This window comes from Phalacrocorax aristotelis, chromosome 12, assembly GCF_949628215.1.
Source record: "Phalacrocorax aristotelis chromosome 12, bGulAri2.1, whole genome shotgun sequence".
NCBI lineage: Eukaryota > Metazoa > Chordata > Aves > Suliformes > Phalacrocoracidae > Phalacrocorax > Phalacrocorax aristotelis.
Window position 1 is genome coordinate 16,928,941 of NC_134287.1, and position 21,304 is coordinate 16,950,244.

The 21,304-nt window shown below is 43.0% G+C and overlaps 1 protein-coding gene across 9 annotated transcripts in view; it reads left to right on the forward strand.

Moving 5' to 3' along the window:
- GRK5 (G protein-coupled receptor kinase 5) overlaps positions 1–21,304 on the forward strand; it is a 183,652-nt gene that overhangs the window by 100,261 nt on the left and 62,087 nt on the right. For 8 of the 9 annotated variants that reach the window (XM_075107374.1, XM_075107370.1, XM_075107365.1 and 5 more), the window contains exons 3-4: positions 7,147–7,259; positions 14,172–14,249. Coding sequence is in view for 8 of the 9 variants with exons in the window: in XM_075107370.1 (XP_074963471.1) it covers positions 7,147–7,259; positions 14,172–14,249 (191 nt within the window). In the remaining variant the exon portion in view is untranslated. The remainder of the gene's footprint in view (positions 1–7,146; positions 7,260–14,171; positions 14,250–21,304) is intronic. The other variant, XM_075107371.1, reaches the window with a different exon arrangement.

Here is a 21,304-nt window from a genome sequence, read left to right on the forward strand (position 1 = left end):
GGTGGCTATTTTGAAGTCACAGGATCTCGTTTGATCCTCCTGCTGCTGCTACAAAAAGGGTGGGTGGGTCGTTATCCCTCCTGCCAAAATCTTTGTCCAAAATCAACAAAGCCACTTTCGTGTTCTGGTTCAAGGACTCGTGCAAACATATTTATGCAACTGTTTGTGGGTTTTCACTCTCAAATAAAATTCCATGAGCAAAGCTTCAATACAGCTGCTTTCAAAAAACAAATTAGAAGATCCATATATATCACCAAAGTGTATTTCACTGAGAATTTGTTACAATATTCTCCAAACATTTTTTCCATTTTGGTCCAAGTCTAAGGTTTGGACTGTTTCCATCTTCAGTGTAATGCTGCTCTGATGTGTGGCGTTTACCCCTGTAGCCTAATGCCATGGAAAGAGTAGAAATAAGGGAAGTTATACAAAGCAAACATTGTCTGCATCTGAATAATTACATTAGATGTTCGATGATCAGGAGATTAAATTTTGTTTGTTTTAAAAAAGACAGCTGACAAGCAGAGAAAATTAAGTTGGCAGGACTTAAAACCAGTTTGGGCTAATTCCATTGTCTCAAGTAAGCTTGATTGCATTCGTATTTTTAATTAATTAAACTTGGGTAGCCAATGCCAAAGCAATGGTCACTCTAACAGCATAGATGAGGGTCTCCAACTTTTTTTTTGTATAAAATCCTAAATTCAAGGGGGAAAAATCAACCAAGGCCAAAAAATATGTTCTTCCCTAGGGCTTCATATGTAAGGTCTAGAGCTTTCTACAGCGATGAAGTGCTGGTTTTAACTGCAGACCGGGACACACCGCTCTTTAAAATAAGGAATCTATCAAGCCATTATTCTGTCATAAATTGTAACGATTCCCATATTTTATTAAAAATAAAGAAAACGGATAAAATATTTATTGTTAGAGGGAGTGTGCTTTTGCAACCAGCAACACAACGTCATCACAGCCCTTGGCTTCAGAGTTTCTGTCCTGCACCTGCACAGCTCTGGCCCTGCCAAGATAAGCACTCTCCAAGACAGGGCTACGTCGTCATTTTTAATCTCTGTGAAGTGCCAGGTGAAGTTATGGAGCAGTATAGCGGTTAATGTATAAAAAGACTCTGCTGTGCTCTCTTGGACTAAATTTCCGCTCTGGGGGTTTGCATTGCAAGTAAATAGCAAGGAGCCACAGGGCTATCCAGTAGCACTTTGGGCTTACACACTTTAATATACTTATTCCGGCCATGTTGCTTTGAGGTAGGGCAGTTCTATTAGCCCCATTTTATAAATACAGCATGCCACTGAAGTCTGCAGGATGCAGAATATTAGCTGAAGCATATTTATTAGGAATAGAAAACAGCCTTTTGTAGAATACAAGAGCTAGTGTTCCAGCTTTCCAGGTTATTCTGAAATACAAGAGCAACATAGACACTGTTAATAATGCAATCAAAGCAATTTAAATCCTTTTAAAGCATCCACAAAGGATCCTTTGATAAGAAGAAACTTTCATCAGCCTCAAAGACTAGGTACTTTAGTATGTTCTGTTTATTAAGTTTATATGTAGACAGTGGTAATGCCACTTTCAACTGGAAAAGAGCAGCAGTAAATTATAAGACATATTTATAAGCACTAGTATTAGACTTGCTGGTTTTAAATGAAAAATGTATTTATATTAATATAGCTCTATATGGGGTTATTCAGTGTTTAAAGATGCAATTTGTTTTCCATTAGGACCATGGCTAGGCACAAAACAATTCTGTAAACTTTAAAGGCTTTGCGTTTTGGTTTGGTTTTTTTTTTTGACAAAAAGAAGGAAATTGCTACGAGTGCGCACTGTATGATGGGCTGTGAGAGTCTGTTTAGTTCAGTCAGGGTGCATATTTTTTAATCTTGCTTTTAGTCCCTGCTTTTGTCTGCCTTTTCGTTGTGTGCCCCTGTAAGAGAGCTCACACATAGAAAGCAGAGATGGGAAAAAAACCCAGAAGTGGTTTTAGATTTCAACTGGGTGGTTAGGATCTCTTTTAGCAGCATCCCCCAAGTTTGAATGAGGAGGGAGGCATGTGATTTTGGGACATCTCTAGCTGAAGTTTCCATCCATCCCAGGACTGGTGGGAATTGCTTTGACAGGCATCAGCCCCTTGGAAAAAGAAAGCTTTACTTTTGGTGTGCCAACAGTCTTACGAACTGACTGCTGGCCCCTGCTGGCTCTGATGCAGCTCCCTGTTGTCCAGCTGGAGCATAAGGACTGAGGGTTCCCTTGTATTCGAACGCTTTCTTCCATGAGTTTGGTGTGCTTTCTGTTGTTCTGGACTGAAGCAGGCTAGAGGAAGAGAACAGCAGATGAATAATAGACTTGGACCAATGTCTGTTTGAAAGATTTTGATTCACCTTGAAAAAGAATTGGTAAGGGAAGATGAGTTCTCATCTTGGGTCATTGAGCATGAGCAGGAAATGAGCAATTAATTCTTTCTACATCCACTTTGGGGTTTCCAGTGTTAAGGAGGTGGATTTTGGTTTGGGTGGGTTTTTCTGTTTTGTTGTGGGATTTTTCAGGCAGCAGAATTACATTGCATTTGGATCTTAGTTTTAACAGAGGCTGATTTAATGCCAAGGAGAGCAGAGATCCAGAGGCCAAGTCCAAATTTTCCCATGCAGCAGCATGGTGCGTGCCTTCTTGGCGATTCTCCAGTGCATTTCTTTGAAATATCTTCTCTTGGGATTCCAGTATGTTAAAAAGGAAAATAAAATGCTACTTAATAGATAGTACATAAGTGCAATCACTGGCCACACCAGTAATGACCAAAAGGCCAAGAAGATGTTCCTGGCTTTTGTAGACTTGAAAAGGATGATTTAAACTGAGCTCATCCCTCCCCACAGACAGCTACAGGAGGAAACCTCACCAGCTGGTTGCAGGTGTTGGATTAGTAGCCCTTCAAAATGAGGACTTCTGCCCAGAAGCAGAAGTACAACTTCCCATAGCAGTCTCGCTTAGGCACATGCAGTTTACACTGAATGAAATGGCATCAGAAAAGAATGGTTTTCAGCCAAGAGTCCACACATGGTTTTGTAGCTCACCACTAACCCATCAAAACCCGCAGGTATATGGCAGATGGGAAGCAGGAGGGGGGACCTGGTCTCTCTGCAAACCACTGTCTCTCTCCAAAATTGCTGAGGTGCTATTTTAAGCCAGAAAAAAATGCTGGGTGTTTAAATGGGAAATTAAGATGAAAAAATCTTCACAAGGCACAGGGAGTTTTTTTATCTAATTAAAGTATTAGATTTTTTTTGCCTTTTACTTGAAGGTCAGAGATTTTATGGGGAGCAACTTTCTTTGTTACCTTGTTTTGTGTTTTTCACTTCATCAAGGGCATGTTTTGATCAGTATGAAATTTTATTAATAGGACTGTTTTTCCTAGGCGTGTGCTTAGATATTTTTCAGAACCTTACCAGAGTATCTGTCAGGGAATAAATTTGACCATAGACTTCAAATGATGATGGCATTTTCTGTACACAGGTGTAACTATTTTGGTATGTTACGTGTAATGGGTGCTCCTTAAAGTAGGATTTCAATAAATAATCTATGAAGTAAAGGGGAAAATGAGTCAGTAGAATTTAGAATAAACATTATTTATATTATTTATCTTTATTTATCTTGTGAATGTTTGTGATGGCATTTTATATAATACCTTTTCTATATTAATCTATGTCTTTACTCTGTTAGGAAGATAAAGAATTCACTTGCATGCACACATTATTTACCCGCGATATTTTCTAAATAAAGAGTTTGGTGTCAGTGAGAAGTGACTGCTTTCCTAGGGCTTTGACCCACCCAGCTTTTCACCCCTGTTTTGGGTGACTTTGCAGGTGTTAAACAGGATTGCACTGAAGCAGGATGATCTGACTACTAACATTATCGCTCTCAGAGCTGTTTTAGTTAAACTTCATCATCATAAGCATATGGTTTCACTTCCAAGTGTTTAACATTTCTATTTCCTCAGGAAATCATTCTTTCTATTTTTTAAACTTTTGAAACTGAATGGATATTTTTACTGGCAGGCAGACCAAGAGCGACACGATGATTAGCCCCAGCCCAAGGGAGACCCTGGCTGCGGTACCCGCCTGGCTCTCCATCCTTTTGCCTCATGCAGCAGCTCATGAGCACAGCTTGGGGTGCTTCAGCTGGGTCTCCAGGGTGCAGCATGCTGTTAAAACACTTCTGCTTTCCTTACTGTAATAAAATTATCCACTCCTTTCTTCTGCTTTAGCTGAGAGGTGTTTTTCTTTCTTAGTCCACTCCAGGGCCCACGCATCCCAAGAATTAGTTGAGAGCAGGCTCCTTTAGCTGACTTAGTGAGGCCAATGGCAAGATCAGGGCCTAAGAAAATATTTTGTGTCACCTACAAGGAATGAAAGCAGTTGCATCATGTATTTATTGTCTGTATTGGTATATCCGGTATTTAAACGAACATGACCAAGGAGTAGATGGCTCCAGGGAACTGCTTTGGCTCTTGTGTTCTCGGAGATTATTTCTGGTATTTCCTTTTTCCTCATTATGAACAGGTCACCCTTCTCACATGTTGGCGAAGTTATGTACCATAGGAGAAATTCTGTGCTCATGTCTTCTTTAAGTTTCATTTATCCACATATGTAATAGTGTTTAGTTGCTTGTTTTCTTTTCCTGCTATGCTATACAGTACAGTTATCGGATGTACAATTTGCACATTTATTTAGCTGATATTGCTAGCCCTTTCGTTAGAAAAGCATCTTCTGCTACAGTTGAGTGTCACCATATCATAACAACCTGGATAAACTAACTGCATTTTGTACAACAAGCGTCACCATGCATCAAATAGTGTTGTACAAGAGAAAATATAGGGCAAACTAGCTGATTAATGTATTTGTTCCTTTGTGTTTTATTCTGTTACAAATTGAGACAGTCACAGTTTTTGCACTGCTTGTTTAACATGAGGAAGCTTGCTGTGGGTTTGGGCTTCTGGAGGGATTGATTCCTGCTGTCAGCCAGGCTGTGTGCTACTGATATTCAGGGAGTATATTTTATTCATACCCTCTGAAGAGTTAGTTAGTCAAGGTAGCAGAAAACAGCATCAGACAGATGTAGTTCAACCTCCAGGCCTCCCAGGAGAGCTCACCTGAGCTGCTCAGCCTCTGGCTTGGGGCCAGCTGTGGGACATTGCGAGTTGCTGTTTTGATCCACTCAGGCTCTTTCCTAACTCCTCTGCTTACCTTAGCGCTGTGCTTCAGCAATTGCCTTCTCACTAAAAAAGCTACTCGGTCAAGCAGCACAGGCTCGTACCACTTGCAAGGACACCCCCAAGGCTGCTCAGCATCCAAGTGAGCCCACTGGCTTTCTCGATGTACGTGTCTGTGTCATGATGTTCCAAGCTGGAGGTTCCGGCTCATGCAAACAAACCAGTGCCACAGGCTTGCTGCTGATAGTGAGATAGACTGGAGGTCAAGTTAGGATTTACACAGTGATTTCAACCCAGTTTTATTTACTAGAGGTTATCAAAGCATTGCAAGCTTCTGGATAGATTGAGCAATATCCTGATCCAAAACAGACTGGGGATGCCAGCCACAAAATGGTGCTGGCACGTTGTTCCAGGCTGCTTCAGATTGCCAGACCAGAGTAGGACCATACTGAACTAAAAGCACAGTCCAGCTAGCCCCAACATGTGTCTCCAGACACCACCCTGTAGTGCTTCAGAGGCCAGTTCCTGAAGTAGAGCCATACCTGCACAGTGGCGCAGCACTGGGCAAGCACCCTCCTCCTTCCTCTTACAAGAGGCAGCCTTGGCTGCTCCTGCCTACCTGTCACCCAGCTACAGGTCAGCAAGTCCAACATCCCGTACAGCGTTTTCCATTCAGGAGGGATGTCCTGGTTTTGCAGAACGTGGTCGCCAGGACATGACCCACAGGTCATGAGCAAGCCCTTAGGCTGGGTGCCTCCATGCAAAGGCGAGCTCTATTGGAGCTGTCTGCCTGCAGACGTTCTCCTTGGAGTGGATGGACCTGAAGGGTGCAAGGAGCCAAAGCAAAAGGGGAATAAAAGGCGTAGCAGGAGCAGCTCCAGTCCTGAAAGAGAAGTAACCAAGGCACTGACAACTTGTGTGGGTTTAGTATGTCTGTTTGCAGTGCTGTGTTATGTGTTTAGAAGCTGGTTGTTTCCATAATAACAGCAAGTGCCATATGGCAGTGAGGAGGGTGGTGAGAGGAATGCTCAAGGAAACACAGTATGTTGTTTGACATGTGTGTGCTTCTAGAGGAATAACGTGTCTCAAGCAAGTACTGCTGCTCGAAACAGTCTGGGGGATTTGCTGCTCTCACCAGAAAAATATCCAAAGCCCTCGGCCTTTGTACCAGTGCAATGCCAGTTAATGATGCCTGCCCTGCTCCCATGTTTTCCTGTGGATAGTCCTTGTGATGAGTAAAGGACCTTTTGGTTTACTGGGAGTGATGGTTCTGGATGCATCAGCACAGGGGAATGACATTTAAGCATGGTGTTTAAGGGGAAATACAGTTCTGTAAAGGAGTGCTGTGTGAAACTGAAACCAGCTAGATGCCGTATGCTCCATCCATTCACTAATGCTCACCGAATAAACAGCAGAAATTTTGAAACCTTTGAAAATACATAGTTTGCAATACTTGTTTAGTAGATAGTGGGTTGAGCACTTCCAGAGATTAGGGGCACTTTACTGCATATCTAGGAAGCATCCAGGAAGGTCTCCACAAATTCCAGTTTTTCCTATCATTTAATGTATGACTCACATTTCAAGTACTTGTAATTTGCTCCCCGCATTCCCACAAACACCACCAGTCTGAGCAGTAACCTTTGCAGAGTGCCTATATTTCCACCACAGAAAAATGTGAAATTATTTTTTCATAACAGCTGAATGGCTTTTGTGGGACTTTAACCAGCATCAGCTCTATAAAATTGAGCCTCTCTTGTTTGAGTCTTAAAGCCATTAATTATATTTGTATTTGGACACCTGAAACATGGTGGAAGGGAGATGGCAGCAGTTCTGATTTGGGTTGTAGTTCTGCACTCACTTGCAATGCTTTAAACTCCTAACCAACCCAAAAGGCAAAGCTCTTCTCATTTTCATGATTCTCTTCTCTTTATTGCCTCTAGAGAGAGATTACTGCAGCATATGCGAAAAGCAGCCGATCGGAAGGCTTCTCTTTCGGCAGTTCTGTGAAACTCGACCCGAGCTCGAGTGCTGCATTAGGTTCCTTGACTCAGTGGTAAGTCAATTCTTGTGACATTTCAGGGTCCTTCACAGCGCTCTCCTGACAGAGGAGACTCCCCTGACCCCAAGAAATCAGTGTTTCATGGGATATGATTTTGTGTCTAACACACCTGAGGAAGCAGCGGACAGTGCTGACCCCGTCAGCATCCCCGCATCGTCGGCAGTAGAGGGGCAGCACTGCACGTGGGGTTGGCACCAGCCACGGGGAGCACGAGCCACTGGAGTGGGAGGACGGGCACCCCAGCACGGTGCTGGCGTAACCTCCCTTGATGTCAATGCCCAAGCAGCTCCGCTGCTGTGAGTAATGTCTTTTGATGTGGGGGAAGCTTGCAGTGCTAGGAGGCCCTGGGAGGAAAGGGAATATGATGAATGGACTGACAAGAGAGGATGAGGAGTATGATAATACTAATATCCATCTCTTACCAAGCCTTTTCATCGGTAGACTTCAGGGTCATTTACAAAGGACATCCTGATTGTTATCCTGGTTTTTCAAATAGGAAAACAGAGGTACAAGGTATCAAGTGACTCAGCTGAGGTCACCAAGAAACAAATCTGCTCCATTTTCCACCCCAATGAGCTGTCAGTTAACCCAGCCACTGAGAAACACCCCCCAGCCCCGGGGGGACCGGATGCTCTTTCCCAGTCAGGCAGCACTTGGCTATGTGTAGTGCCAGCAGGAGAAGCTGTTCACAGTGGAAGAGTCTCTCAGTGCCTTTCTTGCTGGGATCCTGCAGAAGGTTACGGTGTTGATGAGCCAAAAGGCCAAATCATACCAGAGAGGAAGATGAACTTGTCACTCCTGAGTGTGAGCGTCCAGGGGGCTTCGCTCTTTGGCAAACAAAAAAAGCAAAACCATGCATATCAACAGGAATGAAATTCTTTTGTTAGTACCATGGTGAAGCTATTCTGAAGTATAGGGAGATGTGAGGATTGCACTGAAGTTGTGAAAGTAAGGGTCTGGGAGAGGACACGTGGTCACTTAAAGTTTATTTGAGCACTGCTGTATCTACAGCAAATCCATAGCATCACAGAAAGTGTTGGATAAAGTCCTATTCAAATCAGTTTTAGCTGGTCACAATTTCTACCTGATATTCCTAGCACTGGTCATGATTTTCACCAGTGAAAGGTTTAGCCATCAAGGTACATGAAGCTGCTACATCTGACAAATGCTCTGTGCAGCTGTGCTTTAGGCCGGCAGGCAGGAGGGCATTTTGGGTACCCTAGAAGTGTTTGTCCTGCACCAAACCAGCATCGTCTAGTGAGGTGTCTGCCATTGACAAAACACCATGCCCCTGTCCGGGGTAGGCATCCCCGCAGAAATGCCACATAAGGTGTGACGCTCACAGTCCCGAGGAGATGGGCAATGGCTGTCCCTCTAGGAAGCTGCAGAAATCCTTTGGGAGACAGCCACAACAGACTGCTTCCAAGCGGTTTTAACTTCAAACAGAAGAGACAGAGCTGTCCTCGGTTTGGAGAGGGTAAGCAAGGGTCTGTTCTTTTCTCATGCCTCCTCGCAGAGGCAGGCGTCATATTTTTGGTTCCAGCAGCGCCCAGGGGCTGCAGAGAACAAGTCCACATTGTGCGAGCCCTGCACACAGCAGGCGCTCAGGCCGTACCGGTTAAGCTGACAGCGGTAATAACATCTGGGCAAAAGGGAACATTACTGTGTCCCCCCCAGTGCCACCAGCCCCAGAGCACTGCATGATAACCTTCGCTGCAGCGCCGCCTGGAGCCTCTCCCAGCCTCTCCCAGCAGTGCTGGCTGCCCAGCCTGTCTCTGGCTGCGGCAATTGAGGGCACTGTGTCACTTCATCCTCCTGAAGCCCTGTGGAGCGGTGCCAAGCACTGAAACTCTGTGTCCTCCCAGCATCTGTGCAGCACAGGCAACACCAGTCCTGTGAAAGCTTGTGGTGGGACTGGCTTTGTTTTAAAGTGCTCTCTCCAAGCAATCCCAGACTGATATCCCCAAATCCTTTTGCAAGGGCGTGATTTGCACACACCCTCAGGTTGCTTTTGCAGACTGGAGCTGCCCTGTGTACCTTTACTGGGCCAGTTAGGTTCAGACTGGCAGTACGAGGATTTCATGAACAAAATGCCTGGCTGCGTGGAGGTCTGAATATTTACTCGTTCTCTCTTCTTTTTAGCACTAATTAACAGCAGTCTCCTTTGTTCATTGATTTCAAATTCTGTACAAGCTTGCTCTCAGCCCTTGAAAATCCCTGTATTAGGCAATATTAAGGTCGAGCAATGGAGCCTGTAGCCATTAAATTGGATGACTGCTACCGAAATTCACCCAGTGGGGTCGCACCACATTGAGTGAGTAGTGGGATTCAGGCCAAGTCCTATGTTAGGCAAAAATGTCCTATAATGAGACCAGAAATTTGACTTTACAGCCCTATTTTGAGACCACCAGGAATGTGAAACCTTTTGGAGACCACCTGCTGTAACAAGCCCCAAGCAGAAAAAACCAAGAGCCTCCATTTTCTTTTCACTTAGTTATTTTTCTAACATGAGATGCAACTTAGCTTTTATGTAATATCAAATAAAAAGGAAAAAAGAATAGAGGAAAATATTTAGCTGTTCACAGACACGGGGGCTGGGGGTGAAAGACCCAGTCTCCTCGAGTGGACTTTTCAGCTGAAGGCTTTACTAGACATTACACTTAGCTGGGGTAAAAGGATGAGTGAGCATCCATTTAATGCCATTTGTAAAAACCCTGTCTTGCTGTTAGGGAGATTTCGTTTGGTTAAGTCCCTTACATGGTATATAAACCATCTGTGTATGTGTGTCTTAAAGCTGTTCAAGGCTTTTTCCATCAGAAATGCCAGTTTGTTGATATCAACAAACTCATTAACTCAAAATGTGTTTTTAAACAGTCAAAAGGGCTCTTTTTGCCTTGTGTTTAAATATGAAAAATGTGGTTTCAAGTTCACTTTTCATTTAGAAATGTGAGCTATTATGAATCCCAGCTGTTTGGGTTTTGCCTTCCAATTTTCAGTCACAGATTTTAACTCTCCAGTGGAGGCAAGTGGAAGGGCAGTCGCTGGAGCACGGAGCAATAACAGGGCAGTGCCTGGAGCCTGAGGAAGGAGTGAGCAGGAACTGGAGCAGAGAGAGATGCTGGGAATAACACAGGAGGGAGCTGAGAAAGCAGAGGTGTAAAATTGGTACTGAAACACCAGTAGCCTCCTGCAAATGTTGAGAAGGTGACTCCACTGCTCCTGACTACACCAAGAAGCTGAAACCACTCTGGTAGGAGTGTCTGTTCCCATCTCCATCTCCTGGTGGGTACAAGGGACTGACTGCTGTGGCCATGCCACGCTCCTGCAGGCAACCGACAGCTACCTGCCATGGCAGAGAGTCCTCCCAGATCTGCAGAGAGATCCCTTTGGCTCCGTTTTTCAATTTTCACATATTTTTAAGCCATACAGTTTCAGGAGCTAAAGAATATTAAGATGAAAATCAAACACTAGATAAAGTGATGTGTCAGAATTAAGGTTGCTGATTCGAGCCCCCCACTGGGTCCCTGTGCCATTGCCCTGGTGATGCTCTCCATCGGTCACAGGCACCTACCAGCTCCCAAACCCCCTGCTTGGCCGCCCCTGAGCCCACGGTCCCATCCCACAGCCAGTCACAGGCTGGATGTTGCTCCCTTTCCCAGTGGAAGTATGTTTGCCCATCTGATCTCGCTCAGCCCATCCCAAGGGCAGCAGCTCTGAAGGCAAGGGCACTTCTCACCCCCGTGCCCCCATTCAGCCAGGATTGCTTCTAGGGAGGCAGGAGCCACTGAAGTAACTACTACCTCCAAAACATCAGCTGAAAGAAAAGTTAGCAACAAACGGTGGCCAGCCCACATCCTCTCGCCATTTGGACTGAAGGATCCGTGCCTGCTCACAGAAAGAGCCTTCCCTGCAGCTCGTCCCATGCAGTCAGGGTGATCGTAAATCCTCCCCTCATTTATGAGCTATGAATAGGGCCCTGTCTGACCTAACTAGGGCATGGAGGAGCTATTAGACTTCAGAGCAGGAGCCTTGAAACACATGCCTGGATTCATCAAAGGAATAATGGAAAATATTTTGTTCCACATGGATTTTAAGTAACGATGTTATTTCTAGCAACTAAGGATTTGCAAACTGTAGCTGTGCATTTGAGTATTATGGAAGAAGGGGATGTATCTTGTGATTTAAGCACAAGATGGAGAGTTGAGGACCTTGGTATGCTTGCCAGGCATGTGGCAGAGTGAGCATGGGGAAGTCACTCTGTCTCCCTACACGGCTAATTCTTCCTGTAGTAACTAGTCCATGGCTGAAACTGTACCAGTATCTGTTGCTGAATAGCTCAAAAGTGGCACTGAAGGGAGAAATAATAATGAACTTAGAAACAAAATGAAATGGGCTTCTAGTACTTGAGCTGCTGTGAAATCAACACTGTTCACAGTTGGAGCTTATGGTTCCTTCTCACATCCTCACTTGTCTGTCACTTCCTACCTTCACCACCATAGTGTCACATTTGCTGAGGATGTCAAACATGCAGTATAATTAAACTTCCCTTATATTCCTTCCCAACTATCTTGAAAGAGAATTAGATACTCTGTCTGTGTGTGTGTGCACGCGCGTGCATGCATTCAGTTCTGCATATGTTGGACCCCATCAGGGACTGCATTTCAAAACACTGATCCAATTCCTGGTAAATTTGTGTCGTCTTCTGGTCTGTCCTGATTTGCTTCCTGTTATACAGTTTGGATGGGATGTAAATGTAATAGGGTATCTGTGGCAAAAAGGACACCAAATTTTTTGACGTCACCCTGGTGCACTTCAAATGGCAGATGATGACTTTCAGTCAGGTTTGATTTACTAGGGAGCCAATAAATTACCAGGATCCAGAGTCTAAAAGCAAATGAAGGAGGAAGAAATAGTCATTATTGGATAAATTGTAGAGTTGAATGTGGTACACAAAAGATCTGCTAGATGCTTCCATGCCAAGGCAATGGCAAGGAGTTCTCCTTTCTTTGCAGTCTTCTGCACACTTACATTTAAGTACATTTTCTTTATTAAAATACATTGTTTCTGTTTTCTTTTATATGAAAAACAACTGGTTTGTCTGTGAACCTAGCCATAAACGGTAAGGCCCAAATAAGATGCAACTTTGACCTTTTAAAAAATTGTTCCTTCTGTTACTCTTGCCATTGCTTTATCCCCTAGCAAGGAATCACGGAGAAAAATGCTGTTAAGATGCTGTAAACATTCGAGGGTGCCTGGGCTTTAAGAGCTGAAATGACCTATACTCAGATACCATCTAAAATGACAGGAAATTGAATGGAAGATTTTTTTAAACGCTTGTATTAAATTTTATGAGAACGTAATCAGTTCACTAAAAGAGAAGTACTACACTTTTGGATTTTAGCTTTTGGTGTATTCTTCATCAGCGATGCAGGTTTCTCTTGTTATTTGTGGTCATTGTCATTTCCCAGACCAAATCAGATAATAATTCTAGATTGTTTAAGCAACCTGCTATGTATGTGTATAAATATGTAGCTTCAGACTTTAGCTGCAGTAGCTAAATCAGCACTGGCCAGATAGATGGGTAATAGCTTTATTACTACAGGGTAATAGCTTTATTACTACATTGTGATTTCCATGTCATTCCTAGGTCTGCTTAGCTAGGGTATCCGTTACAGCCTGCTTTAGGATTTATTGCATCAAGTTTGGAGCAGTACATACATCTTCCAGTGGGCAATAGTTCTGAAATTTGTTCTTCCAAGTGCTTGCCAATTCAGCCTGATTTACCTTCTTTTTCTTTCAACTTCCTCCTCATTTATCGTCTCAGACAGCTTGTATGAGACCAGGTTACTTAATTGGTTTGGCAGGACTTTCTGGGATCCCTTTTCTAATACGAGCAGTCATGAAAGCTGTTAGGCTGTCGTCTTTTTTCATTTTTTTCTGGAAAATATTTTGATCCTAAGGCTAAAGCTTTGTAACCTGGGCAGTGCCAAGTGGGAATGTCTCTAAGAATTCATTGTTGTCGTTTAGTCGCTGGAGTCTCACGTGGCACGTGTTGCCTTCAAATGCCTGCTATGGATCCAAAATTCCATTAATTAATGTCTTCGTGGTGCACAAGTAATGCTTTCTTTGATTCTTCTGTAAAAGTTGTCCTGAAACTCATCAAAAGTCAGTAATGCTACAATACATAGTATAGTCTTGGGGGAAAGTGGTGCTCTTTTTTTAATGTACCGGGGAAGTCAAAGAGAATTTTGCCTATAATATCTGTTCTTCTAAATGGTCTCTCTTGTTTTACCTTGGTCCTAAGAAATTCACCTAAGAAATTGGCTCTTAGATCTGCCTTCTGGAGGGACTGAGTCAAGGATCACTAAAAGGGATGGGCAAATCTCTCTGCTTTGCAGAAGCACTGTTAGACCAAGGGGAAAATGTAAATAAATATGAAGGACACATTTTGACCACAAAGACAATCTACTGAAGGAGTTCACCTGGTGCTTGAAATACCACTGTGGCAAGAATTAACGAACAGTCACTTTCTCTACTACTCAAAGAAATAATTTTACCTCCTGTGTCCGTCTTCCCTTTGAGCAAAACCAAATAAAATGGCCATCTCTAGTCACTGAATGCATTCTGAAAGCAGGTTTGACAAGGCTTTAAATATAAATTAATTACTTTTTATTGGTGCTAATTAAGAGACATCGTTTCAGAAAACACACCACTAGGTTTTGGTCAAAAGGTAGTGGAAGGTCTTTAATAGGATTGTGTGTACGGGTTTTACTTCCATCAGAAAATGTTATTTATTCTTCAGATTTTTCAGACAGAGAGTTCCATTAAAGCCACATCCAAAATGAAGTTATAATGGTGAAATATGAGTGCAAATATTGACTTTTTTTTTTTTTATATCTGTTCCAGGCAGAATATGAAATTGCTCCAGATGAAAAGCTGGGAGAGAAAGGAAAGGAAATCTTGATGAAATACCTCACCCCAGAGGTAAGGGGCAGCCAAAGTGGCATTACTGAAGGATCACTACAAGGCACACCTTTGCTAAACAAGGTTGTTATAGGCTTTGTAAACCAGCATCCTAAAATTTATGGTGGCAATCTCCAGTGAATAAACCTGCAAGTCTTACACAGAAAGAAAAAATTTATAATCCCATCAAGCAATTGACTTCTAAGGATGAACCTGAGCTTACCAGGGACTTAATCATCTGTGGATGAGCAGGGGGCTTCTCTGGTGTCTTCTCGGTGCACAAAACTCTACATCTGTGGTGTAATGCAAGAGACCTCAGCTGCTGTCAACAGATGCCACAATTATTTCCTGTCCAGCTCGGTGGTGGCATTTCATATACAGTGTGTAGAAAGCACCGGCAAAAATGGTCTGTGGTAACAGACAATGTACAAAAATTCCCAGTCATCCCCCACCACGGTTTGCTCCAGGGTAGCCAGGGACATGCAGGACTGACACGGGACAGCGAGTTTTGGAGCTGGTAGGTGCTATCACCTGTTCTTGTTTCCACCGCTGTCGGTTCCTCAGCGTTGCATCTCTGGGCTATCGGAAGGAGAGGAGCTCATGGTAGCAGCTGTCTCCACAGGGTGGCACTCCAAACAGAACTACAATGCTCCTGTGGGAATTTTGGACGGGCTGCACTGGGACTAACCCTTTTATGGTTTTTTTTTTTCGATCATTTGATGACTGCGTTTAACCTTTGCAACAAAAGTCACTGCCAGTTAGCAATAAACATCCAACTTCAAACACAAGAACAATCCTAGGATTTTTCCTAAGTTGCTTTCATAAGGGTAATAAAGATGTACAATTGCTGCTTCAACTGTTTTACAAGGGAAATATATTCTACTTTCAGAAGAATTAATTGCATTTTTGGCAGATGTCTTTCTAAAGTGTTTAAATGATACAATATGTTTTGGAGGTGCAGGGGCAGAGCAGACCACTTTTTTTCCAGTCAGTCATTTTCCTGCAATAAATTTCAATACATACTTTCGGTTATCTCAGACTGCATTTTGCAATCTGGTTTCATTTACTGAGCCTGGCTAGTTTCATGTGCAGCCATTTAGCACTGCCAGTATGAGTTCCTGCTGCCCATTGATTAGGGGCATGAAGTTCCACTGCTTTTTAAATCCACTGAAATGACCATTTGTCTTAAATTTTCTGTCAACAGAGGAATGAGGGTCAAATACTGAGGGAAAATATTTCCCACTGCTGTAGTTCTCATCTGGAAATGGAGAAAGGCATTTTGCTGATAGCAGGGATAGTAAAGTGAGAGAAGGATAGTACTGCTTTGTTTCAGATGGTTTTGGTGCAGGTTTCCAGACACCAAATTCCTTCCCTGCTGTCCCATGGCACCCCTGCCATCCTTGACCATTTGCCAGCAGTCCCAGAGTGCGGCAGAAGCACATGGGATAGTTTAGTGAGGTAAGTGAATGTGCAGTGAAGACCAATCTGAAAGCAGCTGCTACTTCATCAAGAAAAAATGGTGGTGTTACAGGAAGGGAAATTACTGGGACTCCAGAGCTGGAGTTTCCATGCTCTGCCATGCTCTGCACTTCATATTTGCCTTGTGTACCTGGTTTCTCAGTACATAAAATGGGCACAGGATATTTACAGTCTCTTCTGACACTTTTCTGGTATTTGCAAGTTACCTTAACATCTTTGGGCAGAAGGAAACACAAAGTTGTGCTCCTTCACCTGTAATCTAAAACTACCTCCCTGGTGGTGGTGCTTTAAGTTTTGCATTGGTCTTGCTATGCTTTTTTTTCTTAATGGGAAACTTCTGCTTCTTCCCAGAGGGATGTTTAAGCCCTGGGTAGCAGAAAATACTTCCTAGAGGGAAGGTTGACTGTGCCATAGCAATGGGTTGAATGCTAGATTCTATAATAGCTCTCCCATGCAGCAAATACTTAAAAAACTAAAGCAAGGCCTGGATTAATTTCATTTCCCTTTAGATACCTAACTAAGATACTCACGTTAGGAGTTCAGATGGCCTACTGTCCTTTCTTGTCAAGACAGAGAAGTAAGAACCTCCAAAGGACAGATTTTAAGCCATTAGAAGTCAGTGATTCGAAGCCAGGTTAGAGGCTTGCAGTCAAGAGGGATGAATCTGGACCCAGATGTCCTAATGTCGTACTATCATCCTGGCCAGCAAAGAAACCTTCTTTTCATTAGGAGCTGCATTTCTCCATTTAGTTATGAGTCCCTTGAAAGATACAAATTGCCACTGATTCCAAAGTCTTCTGCTTTCGGAGGAATGCTTCTTTTAAGTAGGTGTGTGTCTGTGCTTCAAAGAACCTGATTGTCTTGATACAAAAATAGTGTGACATACAGTTTGACTGATAGAATAAAATTATAGGTTTAGTTCTTGGACAGATAATTCAGACTTATAATGTGAGGAGTATTTTTCCCAGAGTGCATGATCAGAAGCAAAATGAAAACAAAAAGTAGAGTTCATGTTCTTTAATATTTATAAATGATTTTTAGTTCTTGCTTAGATTTTTAAATGTCATACATATTTAACATACAATGTGTCAGTATATCATCATTCTAAAGTGCATTCATTTGCATAGGGAACATGCACTTTATTTAATAAAACATACACTACTTGCACAGCAGAAAGGAAAAGAAAACACTTTCCCAGATGAATAGACATCACACCAGTACTTACAGCCTCGTGTGACTCACGCAGCCACTGTCTGCAAGATGATGCTACACTGCACAGTTAGCAGGCTTGAACGTGTGGGAGCAGTGAATTCCTTTGTGGAGAGCTCTGTGTGAGAACATTCAACATCAGCCCCGAGGCCACTCAACCAGCTCAGCACTTGCCAAGATGGTCGAGGAGGGAGGCATTTTTTCAAGTAATCACAGTTCAGGCTGTTCGCAGCTTTGACATCCTGAACAGTCCCTACATGCTCACTGGGGAAATTGAGAAGAGGTCTAGCGGCCTTTTGTTGTGGTTGATGCCAGGGACACCATGAGCATGTCAAGCTTTCACCATCTCGCTGGCCTACAGGCAACAGCAACGGCAAATTCTGCATGTGTCCTAACACCTGGAAGGGAAAAGAGGTGGTTTAGGCCTCTTGAAGGAAGCAGTGGCATGGAACAACCTCTCTAGGGATGTGGTGGAGTCCTCATCACTGGAGGTTTCCAACATGCTATTGTACAGGGTGCTAGATAATCTCATCTAGGCTCCCTTTCCCGTGAAAGGTTGGACCAGATGATCCTTAAAGGTCCCTTCCAACCTGAGCTGTTCTATGTTTCTATGTACTCAGGTCTTCACGTAGGGAGACGTTAGTATTCCCTCTCTCACCTAAAGTTCATCGAAAAATTCATATCCAACAGACCATACTGAACTATTTGATAGGAGGGAAATGTAAGGAATACATGTGATGTTCACGCTGAGGATGGCAAAATGCAAGTGTTTTCATGGCTTCCTTAGCAGCTTCACTTGAGTGGTGAGCAGGAGTGAAAACCCACAGAAGAGGTGTCCTTTAGCTGAAGACACCCCCCATCCTTGAAACATGCTCTGGAGAATTGTTAACCTACTTCTCTGAGAAGGTTCAACTGTGACCTGGCTACTCAGGGGCTATGTGAGGATGAGCACTGGTGAGAGCATCTTGTCCGTTAAGAGGAAGAGACCCAACCCAATAGGGCATGTACAACTTCAGTACTGTCGTCTGAAGGGAACGCCACCTGCAGGCTGCCTTTGCGTAACAGGAACAGTGCAATTGTTGCCACACCGGCAAGATCAATTTTAACAATCAATTCTTGAGTAAAGTCTTGCTTCTTCAAGAGAAGCTTTAACAGTTTCCATGAAAAAAGGCACTTAAAGCTGCCTTCTTGACTTAGTAAGCCCATAGGGCAAAAGTCCAACCCACAGGAAGTCTAAAATTTCTGAGGTTGTGAAATATGATGGTAAAACTGCTAAAATGAATTGGTCACAAATATTTCTTTCCTGGCTTTTCCTAATCTCAGCAGTTGAGTGGGTTTCCTAATCTCAGCAGTTGAGTGGGAATGTTTCAGTTTTAGGTTCCAGTTCTGTCTGTAAATGGAAAAGCCCTCAGTGCTTTGCGGAACAGTTGCATTAAGCTGAACCCAGCCTGGCTTCATTACCTGGCTGCTTCTTTTACTGGAAGAGCAGAGAGATATGTTTACCTTTTTACTGCTTTTAGATTAGAATTTTGCATCTCCATGCAGCATTTTTGCCTTCCTGCCTGACAGCTGCCATGACATATCTACTAAATCATTAGCCCATTATTTTCTTTTTCACTGTAAATCACCTTGAAATACTTTGAGAGATGCTATATAAAACTAAATTGATTTAAAATGGCTCTTAAGACAGGCTCCATATGCCATTATAGTTTATATTTGGACTCAGCTGGGTACTAAAAATGTTACTGAATAGGATGTCTAATATGTATTGTTATCCCCATTAATATGCTTCACAGAGTATGAAGAACAGTAGCAGCATTAGCTTTCTTATCTGAATTCCTGTTCAGTCTTCTTTCCTCCAGGAAATGCACAGAATAAAGGCTATGTTTGCAATGTCTTTCTTTGCTGCAAGAGGTTAGTTAGCTGGACGCAGCAATAACGTCCTTACTCCAGTATAAGGCTAGCAATGGGTATTTTGCTAAAGGAAAATATGTCTTTGTTTTATGAACAATGATAGGATAAGGAAGGGAGGGAAAAGTCCCATGAAAGGGAAACTGGCTGATCAGCAGTGCCTGGCCTTCCACTTGTCTACTGGCTAAAATGTGCTCTTCTCAAATCAGTTCTTTATGGAAAAGAAAACATCTGTGTAATATGGGTGAGATGAAATTAAAATTATATATCAGCCCTTCTGCTGGACAAAGCCATGCAGTCCAGGCTCCTGCTCACAAACACCCTCTCTCAGCACTGTGCATTGGCAAAGAGTGTGAATTTTGCATACTGTTGCTTTAATATTGATGCCAAGGATCATTGCCTTCGGGTCCTCTCACCTTGACATTTCTTTCCTCCTTCCTATTTTCACCACCAAAATAAATGCAAACTTCAGCACTTGCACTTCTGAGTGAGCTCATCACTAAAGCCTTCCATCTCCCATAAGGAAAGTTTCATGTATCACTTTGTAATGATCCTGGCTGAATCCTGGAAGGGCAGGTCATACTGTACCAAGAATTGGATTCAAGTACTGAGACCTCTTCCTCTAACTGTTTAGTTTTACTAGCCTTCTAGGGAACGTGTTATAATTAGTTTTTGGAATGGCCAAAGCAAAAGCTGAATGTAAGGGAAGCTCTGAAAGAAAGAATCATTAAGCTTCTGTAAAGCAATCTGCAGAGTTTAATACAAGACAGAGGCTTTGTGTTTTGAAAGGTGAAGCTTCAGGGACTGTTTTCTACCTTGTTACCTTTTTCATACAGAATCAGCCTATATCACTTGTATCCAGAGAGTCATCTCTGTCCCCCTGTAAGCGTATTATCTTGCTGATAAAAGGCCAACACAATATCACTTTTCACTGGCTACAGTGGCTGGTCCCTCAAGGCTTGGTCCAAGAGTTATCTCCACAGCTAGTTTTCAAATTTTTCTAAACCCTATGCATTTCATGAATGATCCAATTGAAGTAAGCAATGAATGAAGTGCCTGTCTGAACACAGTGTGTTACATGGATTCAGGATGGGCTAGAATTATTTACTTGCTCAAAGCGTTATTCACTGTGTCCTTTGGGTTCCTATTAGGAGACTTTTCAGGATGCTAAACACTTAAGTAGAAATCCCGGACTTATTTGAGCCAAGGAGAGTTTTGCCATTTAATTAATTGCCCTGGGACTTTACCCTTTGACTCAATGGATTTCTCATCTACCCTTTCTAATGACTTCACTACTCTACGGGCACCATTTTAGCCAGAGATGATAGCATTACTTAGGCCTCTGCTTTGCAGCTAGCATAATCAATACATAATCTGGTCTCCAGAGAAATCAATACATAATTCTTGTTGTTGTTCCAGAGATGGCACAATCAATATCTCTGCTGATCACTATGTCTTAGTCCAGGAAAGTACCTTCTCAGCGTATTTTTCTGCACAAGCTCATCTTTCCAAAGTTCAATTCTGGGAAAATATCCGAGTAGCGGAACAGCAACCTTGTTACTCAAATTAATGCTTTCTAATCAGAATTTATTTTAATAAGCATTCTTCTATCACTGGGGCCAGGCTGTAATATAGTGTGGCAGAGGAATCTGAAAAATCACAGTGTTGCCTTGATTAGGAGTCCCTTTGCTGTGGTCTCAGACTAAACGGCATTTTCTCACGGTTTGCTCAAGTCCAGTTTCCTCATCCTTTGCCCACTGTTTATAATACAAATGTTAGTTAACTAAACACTTACTGAGGATTTCTGTCTCTTGCAATGGTGCCAAACTGCATGAGAGCCTATGGAAACAACATGGAGTGTGCTCTGTCCCGGTGATGCTGTCCCAGAATAGGTCCTTGGGCAGTCCTGTGTCCTGTCCTTCAGACTGAAGGAGGGCTGCGTTTGCATTGCATTTGCTCAGACTGCTTGAAGGTTTGGGCTGGAGTCATTAACTACACTGGTTTTATGCTAAACAGTGCTATTAGTTGATTATGCTGAGCAGTGCTATTAGTTGAAGCTCTGCTTTTCCTTCCCTGTTGTTTTGGTGAGGTTACACTCCCAAGTTCACATGCTTCTTAACTGTTTGTCATTTGTGGTCAGGAAAATCATTGGGATGACTTGGTCAGTGGGCAAAAGCCTTCTGGCTTCCCTGTGTTTGCTGGAATAACTCTGACATGACCCTTTGGAAAATGGAAACTTGCTGCAGCTAATTGATGTCAACCACACACATAAACCTGGCTCACATCTGCTGAGACAGGGCAGGCCCCCCAGGCTGCTCTGATGCCTCTCAGAGACTAGCCAGGGCTTCCGAAAGGGCTGAGGACACTGTGCAAATAAAGAGCAGTCTGCTCAGGATTATCTGAGAAAGGGAAGGATGTACTTGTCTGCCCTTGGCTAATGAATATGTTCATTATGGTTTCCTCCTCTAGTTTTCAGG